At 36.0% G+C, this 10,636-nt stretch overlaps 2 protein-coding genes across 2 annotated transcripts in view; both read right to left on the bottom strand.

Annotated features, from left to right (window-relative positions):
• The window catches only part of LOC111696398 (uncharacterized), a gene marked incomplete in the record, with an annotated part of 3,072 nt that extends 1,985 nt beyond the window's left edge, over nucleotides 1-1,087 (bottom strand). Inside the window, 1 exon segment of the mRNA XM_023465993.1 lies at nucleotides 291-1,087. Coding sequence (XP_023321761.1) covers nucleotides 291-390 — 100 coding nt within the window.
• Nucleotides 1,088-1,464: 377 nt separating this feature from the next.
• On the bottom strand, nucleotides 1,465-10,636 carry LOC111696351 (ATP-citrate synthase). Its single transcript, XM_023465941.1, has 13 exons — nucleotides 10,524-10,636; nucleotides 10,051-10,120; nucleotides 9,045-9,167; nucleotides 7,926-8,194; nucleotides 7,067-7,151; nucleotides 6,547-6,728; nucleotides 6,080-6,430; nucleotides 5,828-5,990; nucleotides 5,170-5,493; nucleotides 4,029-5,114; nucleotides 3,422-3,747; nucleotides 3,268-3,359; nucleotides 1,465-1,837 (listed from the first exon to the last, which is right to left on the bottom strand). Exons 1-13 carry the CDS (start codon nucleotides 10,607-10,609, stop codon nucleotides 1,746-1,748), a joined length of 3,249 nt encoding a protein of 1,082 aa, XP_023321709.1. The 5' UTR covers nucleotides 10,610-10,636; the 3' UTR covers nucleotides 1,465-1,745.

The following is a 10,636-nucleotide window of genomic DNA, read 5'->3' as shown; positions in this document are numbered from 1 at the left end:
GGCCCAGAGATTGTATTAACCTAACCTAACCCTAAAATAATACAAAATGACTTTATTTAAGTTACCTGAATAACGATTAAAAATCATGTATAAAATTGAGAGGAGGGGGGAGGGGGGATCCAAAAATCGTATTCTAGGACGGACCCCAAATTCTGGGCCATGCACTGCGGCTAGGGGACTGGCGCTATGGCAACAAACAAAACTATGCCAATGTAATACATTTATAGATACATGTTCAAAATTGGACATTGTATGGGCGGGAGATGCGTCAAAAAACGTCAAAAAACTTACAGGTTCGGAGTATGTGGTGTAACTGGGAGCAGTTTCTTGACTGTAATTATACCCGTAATCAACGCCACTGGCTCCTACAGGATACCAGGATTCTGACATTTTTCCTGCAAATAATTCACATTCAATATCGAAATTGTATTGATTGGTTGATTCATAATAGTTTATTTCTATATACACCTTATTACTGGTATCTTAAATTCTGAAATTGTAGGCATTTTACATTTATTACAATGTAAAGTTTTACTTTAACGCTTCATATTTGATTCAATTAATTGAGCCGACGGCAGCAAACAGTTTGATTTGCATTTATGCCGCAAATCATTCTCAAATAAATTTAAGAGAGCGAGTTTTAAAAAATTATTTTCAATAATTTTGAAGGTGACCTTCTCTGTCATTGCATGTAACATTTGTTTAATAGGAATTATATTCTTAAGTTTTTCTTATTAGAATTTTCTCATCTACGAATAAATTGAAATTTGCGTTGATTTCGGCATCATTGAATACAAAGACGATATTTTCACATTTTTATACATACTGGGTGTGCCAAGAACTGACCCAATAAACATGAGAATTCAGTGACGAATTCGATATCGTCTTTCATATGATCTGGCATTGTAATTAATACCTGATTTCAAGAGCCATAATATTATTATTTCTGCTAGAGTTTATTTTATGAAAACGGTAAATGGCTGTAAAACTGTGTCTTTAACGTCTCTGCACGATGAACAGTGAAGACGGACAAGCTTACTCTGTTTGTATACTGCAATTTTATACAACCGTATGCATGAAAAACATAAACAAAATGTGAACAAATAAGCAGACGAAACTCTGAGAGATTACAACTTTCTCAGTAGGTATCACTTTACTAAATCAAAGAATCATCTTAAAGACGACATTGAATTCGTCACTGAATTCCCATGTTTATCGGGACACCCTGTAGCTTGCAGTTATTGATTATGCATATGATCTGNAATTCCCATGTTTATTGGGACACCCTGTAGCTTGCAGTTATTGATTATGCATATGATCTGATAATGATTAAAAGCTTGTTCATAATCTTCTTTAAATGCCATTATGACATGTTGAAAAGTTTTATTCATATATATCTTACACACAATTACCAACTAAGAATGAGACTTCTGCCTATACGTATATTGCAATCATCAAAATTGATAAAATTTAGTTTTGTTTATTAAATAAAATCTTTTATAAATATAATGGAATGCAATAAATAATACATAAGATCTACACATTAAGTGTTAAAGCGCATGCGCATGACAATACTAACAAATATATGCTACATATTCCAGAGTAGACATGGACGGTTTAACGTTAATGTTAACTCGACCAAACATTAGGCTTGAATTGAAAATCCGCAATTATAAGATCGTTTCAAGGATTGGGGGAATTCCTCCAGGTTTGAATTTAAACCTCTAACATTAAGATTAGATCGTCTACTGGTTGATCTCTGGCAGAACGTAGCTGATATCATCCCAAGGATGTCTATACAGACCTTGTTTTAGTCTCTTCTGATCCAGGAAGTGTCCTATAAAAAAAGTATTTCTAATTCTTCAAGCTTTTAACTGTAGCTCTAAAAGTCGGGCATTTAAAATCTTTTTAAATGTTGGCGGATTTTAAGGTCGGATACTGCTAGACAGAATGTTTGTGTTTAAGGATACAACTAGACAGAATATTTTTGTTTTGGATAGAGCTAGTCAGAATGTTTGTATTTAAGGATTCAACTAGACAGAATGTTTGTGTTTAAGGATACAGCAAGGCAGAATGTTTGTGCTTAAGGATACAACACGACAGAATGTTTGTGTTTAAGGATACAACTAGACAGAATATTTGTGTTTGAGAATACAACAAGACAGAATATTTGTTTAAGGATACAACTAGACATAATGTTTTTGCTTAAGGATACAGCTAGACAGAATGTCTGTGTTTAAGGATAAAACTAGAAAGAATGTTTGTGTTTAAGGATACAACTAGACAGAATTTTTGTGTTTAAGGATACAGCTAGACAGGATGTTTGTGTTTAAGGATACAGCTAGACAGAATGTTTGTGTTTAAGGATACAATTAGACAGAATATTTGTGTTTAGAGGATACAACAAGACAGAATGTTTGTTTAAGGATACAACTAGACAGAATGTTTTTGCTTAAGGATACAACTAGACAGAATGTTTTTGCTTAAGGATACAGCTAGACAGAATGTCTGTGTTTAAGGATAAAACTAGAAAGAATGTTTGTGTTTGAGGATACAACACGACAGAATGTTTGTGTTTAAGGATACAACTAGACAGAATGTTTGTGTTTAAGGATACAACTAGACAAGATGTTAGTGTTTAAGGAAACAACTAGACAGAATGTTTGTGTTTGAGGAAACAACTAGACAGAATGTTTGTGTTTGAGGATACAACTAGACAAAATGTTCGTGTTTAAGGATACAACTACACAGAATGTTTTTGTTTAGGGATACAGCTAGACAGAATGCTACTGTTTAAGAAAACAACTAACAGAACGTTATATTGTTTGAAGATACAATTGAGACAGTCTGTTTTATTGTTTAAAGACACAATTGAGACAGTCTGTTTTATTGTTAAAAGACACAATTGAGACAGTCTGTTTTATTGTTAAAAGACACAATTGAGACAGTCTGTTTTATTGTTTAAAGACACAATTGAGACAGTCTGTTTTATTGTTTAAAGACACAATTGAGACAGTCTGTTTTATTGTTTAAAGATACAATTGAGACAGTCTGTTTAAGTTTTTGAAAATAAACATGGAAAGAATGTTACTGTAAAATAGGCTCTGACTCGCATAAAGATACTGTTTTAAGATAAATCGAGACAGGAAATGTTACTTTTTAAAGATTAAAATGTATTAGGTTTTGAGCCTAAAGTAGAAAGAATGTAACTGTTCAACGATTAGCCATACCAGAATGTTACTTAAAGGGGATGAAACTAAATGTTACCAATGAATCCGATGCTTCGTCCCAGTACGAACATTCCATTCAGAGAACCTGTCTTTATGTAAGTTTCAGCTTCATCCTTGGTGAAACATCCACTGAAACAAACGGTTGTAAAATACAAGTTTATTTTTTCGAAATATCTTAAATAATTGTTCACCTGTGTCTCAGTAGATCTACAAAGCACACAGCAATACAACCGTCAACGTTGAGAATAAGATTAGGTTTCTTACTCGTAGTAATCTTCTCAACCTCCAGGGCGTAGTCCAACAGGGTGGTCTTCGGGAAGTTCTCCTTAGAGAACTCCTTAACTAAGGTCACCCTCTTGTCCGGATTGTTGATGGATTTGACTCTGTGGCCAATACCCATGATGAGACGTCCTTCCTTCCTAGTTTTGTTCACGAACTCCATGGGGATTAGATTAGAGTCGAATGCCTCTGTGAACATGTTGGCGGCACCGTCTAGCGCTCCTCCAAATCTATCTCCCTAAAATATATTTACAATTATATTTGTAAAATATATAACATTAAACAAATTGAGATTTATTTCTGGCAAAGTTTTTATTTGCGCCATAAAATTACATAAATACGAAATTTTGGGGGTAAAAATTTCTAGTGATAAAAAGTACGATAAATTAATCAGAACTTTTTTAAGTAGAAGTTTAAGAATTCACCATAATCCGATGAACGTAAGTAATATATATCAAATCCCCCCCCCCATTTGAGAAGACCAAAATCGCCGTTGGAGTGAGCACCGGGCATACTTACAATAGTTAGTAGTCCGGAGACAAGAGAAGAGACCAAATCCTTCCCAGCTCTTGCGCATACAATGGTATTATGAGCTCCAGATACTGCTGGACCATGATCCGCCGTGATCATCAAACACATCTCAAGAAACTTGCAGGCATAGGGTGGAAGCCTTCTCTGAAACCAGAGAAGGGAAAGAACTCCTCCGATCCCCATGTCTTGACGGAATACCTCCGTGATCGGAATACCGGCATACAGGAGTTCCTGACCTCTCTCATCACAAATACTTGTCATGAAACTAGCCGGCTTTCTGATTAATCCCAGTTCCCTTGCCCAGTTGTAATCCATGGGAACAGGTGGAGGTGGAATCTCCGGTTTTGGAACGATGACACCAGATTTAACGAGCTCGGTGTAAACACGATGAATCTCTTCCCCCAGTTCGTCGAAGGAGGATGGAACAAAAGCTCCAGCAGATTTCAGCGCTGCATTCTTAGAAGTTGCAGTCTCCTCATCGGCCCCAGCACTAGCTCCAGCGTGTCCGAACTGTACATCAGTAGAGAACATATCGGCGCAGGTACCAATACACCAGGAGACGATGGGCTTCTTCAGTTTCCCTGATTTGATTGCTTCGCAAACCTTGTACTCTTCGGTTCCACCAACCTCTCCCAGTAAAACAAGCATCTTTACGTCAGGGTTAGCTTCATACCGAAGTAAATGATCCATGAAAGTGGAGCAAGGATATCTATCCCCTCCTATGGCGACGCCTTCGAACACTCCGTTGGTTTGGTGAGAAATAATGTTGTTCAGTTCATTCGACATTCCTCCGGACCTAGAGACATAAGCTACACTACCAGGTCTGTAGAGCTTGCTGTGGAGAATATTGTCCATCATTCCTCCAGTATTTCCGATCTTAAAACATCCAGGTTTCACTCCTCCAACAGTGGCAGGTCCTATCACCGTCACATTCTTTGCCTCGGCAGTTTTTATCAGCTTTCTGGTAAGATTCTCAGGGATTCCCTCGGCAATGATGGCAATCGTTTTAATCTGAGGGAACTCCATGCACTCGATTGTGCTGTCATACGCTGATCGCAAACTTGCAAAATTAACCTGAAATAATGGAACTTATTATTTAATTGATTTTTTTCAATACAAAAAAACTTACCATCACATCAACATCAGGATGGTTCGCCATGGCATCAGCCATGGATTTGTAAATAGGGATCAGGATCTCCTTGTGACCCCAGTAGAAGTTCTGCTTAGAGTCTCCTCCAACCATAGGATAAACCATGGCAGCTACGCTAGGCTCTGGTCGACGACACACGTAGTCGAAGTCAAGCATTCCCTGGACTGCTCTGGTCTGAAGACCCCAGATAATTGCACGAGTTCCGTTAGAGAAGAGTTGACCAGCAGATACAGATTCAGCAGAGGTTGGAGTAATCTCTGCTGGTTCTGCCTTTGTACTAGCTTCCTGGGGACCATCGCTCACCTGGTTATAAAATTATCATTAAAAAAATGGCAAAACTTTAATTTGATTTACTAATTAACGAGAATCTATGATTTTATTAATATATAATTAAAGACTGTTCTCATTTTGTAGGGTCACCATAATTTGAAAATCACGAATTACTGCCTTTTAACATTTAAGCACTTATCTGAAAATCGATGTCTGAGTGACAGCAATACCCCAAAAAAATTCAATAATTTAAGAATGAAAAACCAAAGATCTTAATAATTCTTGCTTAGATACAAGTTTAAATCTTCAAACCTTTAATGGCATTTTTATAGAAGTATTGACTGAATAGCGAACAAAAGAGATTTACCGATCCTGGAAGCAGGAAGTTTGCCGTGGCAGATTCAGCAGGTTCAACTTCATTGGGAACATTTCTCTTCTCAAGAGCCATCCCAACTATAGCAGTCATATGGGTCTCAGGACCGAACACAAACAGAGGAATTTCAAGATTCTTTCCAACATCACGCATTCCTCTAAAAACAGGACGATTGATTCTCAAAAATCGAAATTTTTCTCATCTTCAAAAAGTTTTGTTTATGTTAAATGTTCTTGGAAGTTGTACCTGAGTCCTTCCTGGTAGTTAGGTCCTGCCCTTCTCACAAATATCTTGATGTTCTGAGATTTGATCAAGGTTTGATACTCCTGCAGTGCGCAGGTTATCCCCTTGAAGGTTGCAGCAACATTAGTAAAGTTAGCTATTCCTCCTCCGATGATAAGAACCTTCCCATTAGGATGCGCTTCTCTTGTCATTAAAGAGAGCAAAGTCTTCGCATAATCATAGGTTTGCTGCTCGGACGGAGCTCCAGAATATTCTCCGTAATTCGCGAGCTCGTCTGAACCTCCGAGAGCGCAGATAGTGTCGGAGTAGATAACACTAGCTCCGCCTCCAGCAACCATAGTCCAGATCCGACCCCTGAAAAGTCAAGACGATACATAATCATAATATCAACATTAAACAGCAGTAAACGTCTTCATATGGTATAACTGTTTAGCAACACTTGTTCATTAATGAAACCATTTCCTACTTACTTTGCATTTAGAATTGTAAGTTTAAGTGATGCTCCAGTCTTAGCGTCAATATCTGCGATGTATGCTTCTTCTGGGTAAGCATCCCTGCCAAATGGAGGCGGGTATTCAATTTCTCCCCACTTAGCTCGGCAAACAAAATCTGCTGTTGCGTCAAGCTTTGCGGCCAAATCCAGGATATAAACCTGAAACAAATCCGGGATATAAATCCAGACAAAATCCGGGATATAAATCCAAACAAAATCCGGGATATAAGCCTTGAAAAATCCGGCTGATCAAGAATGCACGAGATATAAACCATTTTCTCATTGGAAGTTAATTATCATCAAATATGGTTTGCCTGCTTCAGAAACAACATGGAGAAAATTGTCAGAATTAAACAGTTTCAAACTACAAAATGACGATGATTTAACTGGGTATGCGTATTCCCCTCTTTCAATGGCGTCACTTTAAATTACGACAGTTTCTAGTAGACAGGCAAAATAAATATTTAAATATTAAAAACAATTTCATTTTTTTCTACCTTTCCTCCAGTAACAACCAAAGGATTTATCTCCAGGTAGGTAAAATATAGATTAACATACTGCTTGTATAGACCCTGGATAAACCTAAACACAAGAATACATTAATGTACTGCTTGAATAGACCCTGGATAAACCTAAACAAAAGAATACATTAATGCACTGCTTGTATAGACCCTGGATAAACTTAAACACAAGAATAAATTAATGTACTGCTTATAATGAAAGAATAGATAGAGATTGAAAAGAATGGAAGAAGATTAATGGAGATTTTTAAAAATAGATTGTAGGGGGGAGTGAATTTCCAAAAAAAAAAAATTGCAAGAAATCATTTTTTAAATTTTATCACAGAAGTACTGCGATAGTCAATTCTTATGAAAAAAAAAATTACATAGGAATTAACTATCACAGTAATTGTGTGATGAAATTTTTAAATTCACTCCCCCCTAAATTGGGTCGGGATTATTGAGAATTTAAGAACATATGGTAATAATGGAAAATGGAAGAATTAGTAGAGATTAGAGAATGGAAGAAAGTGGATGATTTATAGAGAATTGTATTTAAAACAGTGGGCCAATTTTAAATTCATAACTGTGTAAAAACGTAATCTGTTTCTTAGAATTTACAAAATTCTGAGTCACGTTTAAAACTAATCTCCTAATTTACTTAAAAATCTTTCCTTTGCATCATTAAACAATAAATAGTTTTCATCGAAATCCAGGAGGTTTTTGCAAGAGTAATTTCTGAAGATAAGGTTCGAAAACTAGTTAAAAGAAATTCTTTTCATTTATATAAATTAATTCATAAGCATCAAAATCTACTGGCATGAATAAAACTAATTTCTAATTAGGAAAAACTTACTTTCCGACTAGATTCTTGTCCCCTGTGAACTGTGTGAGAAGCGTAGTTTTGATGGACTCCAAGGATACCTGCATCGTCTCCTCCACCTGAACCTCCAGCCTGCTTGCCTTGCTATCCACGTCTCCAATATCAACTCCACCCTCATGGTGGAACAGGATCACGTCCTTGTCCCTCTGGGAGTAGATACAGACGTACGCCTCTTCCGACTGCTGGTGGGCTAGGAAGGGTTCTATGATAAACTTCTTCAGTTTACCGCTCGCCTTCCCGATCTAGATTCAATACAAGAAATTAGAGTATAAATGCCCCGAGTTCGTATTGATATACCAATTTCTTAAACATTCTTCCATAGTTCGTATCCTTCTGTCTACACTGCTCTGGTTGTGCGTAACCATTGTGTGATTATGGTTCTACTTATGGTAGCACGACTAAGAAATTGGGCAGATCAATTCGAAGGTAAACTAAACATTTTATTGGATGTAAGCTCAAGAAACAGAATTTAGACCCACTCCCAGCCCTACGCAAAGTTTGCACATGAAAAATATTTTTACAAAGGTAGTAAAATAGCATGATTTTCGACAGTATTTATTCACTTCCCAAATTTGTATGCATTTCTAACATTTCATTTGTAAAATCGAAATCTAATAAAATACTTTAACACTCCGTAAACCTAACTATTTCTGATCCTAAAATGAGTCGATTTCAATGATAATGATTTTTAAAATGACGTAAACATATTTTAATACTAAACTCAATTAAGAGTAAATTGAGAAATGCGTTTATTTAAGAAACAGTTAATATTTCAACAGATTTAAATAAAAACTTTAAAAATTAATTGCTCAACAGGTGATAGAGTTAATTTAAATCATGAAGAAAACATGAAATAAAAATCTGTTGAACTAAACCCTAGAAAAGAATGACTTTTTGTGCCTTGTAACTAAATAGATATTTAGCCAACATATTCCTAGACAAGTACAGGGAAGGGGCCCGAGCACTGCAGTCAGAAATCATAAGAATTAAAGTTGGGGGGAGGGAGAGGATGGGGGGGAGGGTATCATGAAATCATTCTCAATCAGTGCAATTTAGAATACATATTGCAGAGATAAACAGTGTACAACTTACTTTCTGCTCCTGATCCATTCTCTCTGAGATCCATGATTTGACCGTCTCCAAGTCCACATTGACCTTGATGAGACCAAGCTTACCCCGTCTCTTGATCAGCTGGTCGGGTTTAACAACTAATTTCTGAAAAGTTAGTAATTCAATAAATATTAAAAAATCATTGAAAACTAAATGCCAAGTTAAAAGTAATTATCTATTATCAAAACAAGACATTCGAATATATATATGTTGCCTATAGCCGGCCAAACGGCTGGACCGAATGGGTTGAAACTTTTTGTGGACACTCAGGGGCTAAAAAATTAGAATTTTTTTATATTTTTTTTCAACATTTTTTTCAACATTTCTTTTCAAAAAATTTTCTTCGGGCAACGCAAGGCTCTTCAGCTAGTAAGTTAAAAAAAACCCGTTAATAAAACCTTTCCAGTCATTTACTTTAAATTTGAAGCCATCCTAACATGAATCGTATGATTTACTAACTTATAAAATCAATGTTTGCACAAGATAAAGCAACATTATTGCAGTAGATTTATAAAATTCATCGACATTTAAAATTGGGAACTAATGCTATACAAAACATGAAGCCTTCGACCACCGNCCTTGAGTAACAATATTAATATCTTACACTCTTTAGAGATTCATACTGTCATTCTCCTTAGAGCAACAATATTAATCTCTCATACTCTTTAGAGATTCATATTCTCATACTCCTTAGGTTGCAAGATTATATAGAAATGAGAAGTTGAACTTAGGATAAATATCAGTTTAACATTTGAACTATACAGTGCACTTTACAGAATCTGATCTTTAATGGTTCAGAGAACTCCAGGAACCAAGGAGTACAAAAATATACATTCTAATGAAATGAACAGTACAGACCAAAAGAAGCATTTTTTTTAAGAGAAAAGCAAAAAAAGAAAAAATCCCCACCACTCCCCGCCCCCAAATATGTGTTTCTTCAAGCTAATAGTTCTATATCAAATCCACAATTCTGAGAATTCTTACTTACCTCCGTTTTCAGCCATGGGTATGCATTCTCAATCTTCTCCCAACTGTCTCCGGACTCAAAGGCAGCAAACCTACAGATATTTCTTACTTTTAACGCTGTCATCTCGTTTTTTTCTTTTCAAATTAGTCGGTTTATATTGATTTTCTTAAGATACACTGCCAAATTTCAGAAGTTTCAAAAATATAGGTCATATGTAAGAAAGGTATGAGATATATGGTTCATGTACAGTTTACTCTAAAATATTTCAACAGCTCCTAAACCACAGTTAGTAAACAAGCCCGGCCTTCCACCCTGTCCAAAAAGTCTCAATTTAAGACACAGACCCAATCCCAATTGTACCTAAAGTACATATACAATATACATTGTGCATTTTAATGACCGTGGTTATAGGATTGTCTTAGGATTACATTGTTGTCATTTAAAATTGATCTATGAACGTCATGGTGCAAATCTGTAAACTTGTGATATTAAACCTGCAAGTTCCAGCTCCAGTTTCTACTCCAAGTTGCTCATTGAGAAGTCGTTTACCACTAGCTTCAGAGATAGCTCGCGCAGACATTGTTTCTGTAAATTGTCACGTTAGAGT

Source organism: Eurytemora carolleeae, unplaced genomic scaffold (assembly GCF_000591075.1).
Source record: "Eurytemora carolleeae unplaced genomic scaffold, Eaff_2.0 scaffold28, whole genome shotgun sequence".
Taxonomy (NCBI): domain Eukaryota; kingdom Metazoa; phylum Arthropoda; class Copepoda; order Calanoida; family Temoridae; genus Eurytemora; species Eurytemora carolleeae.
The sequence above is the reverse complement of the archived record's forward strand: the minus strand, read 5'-3'. Positions and strand labels throughout refer to the sequence as shown.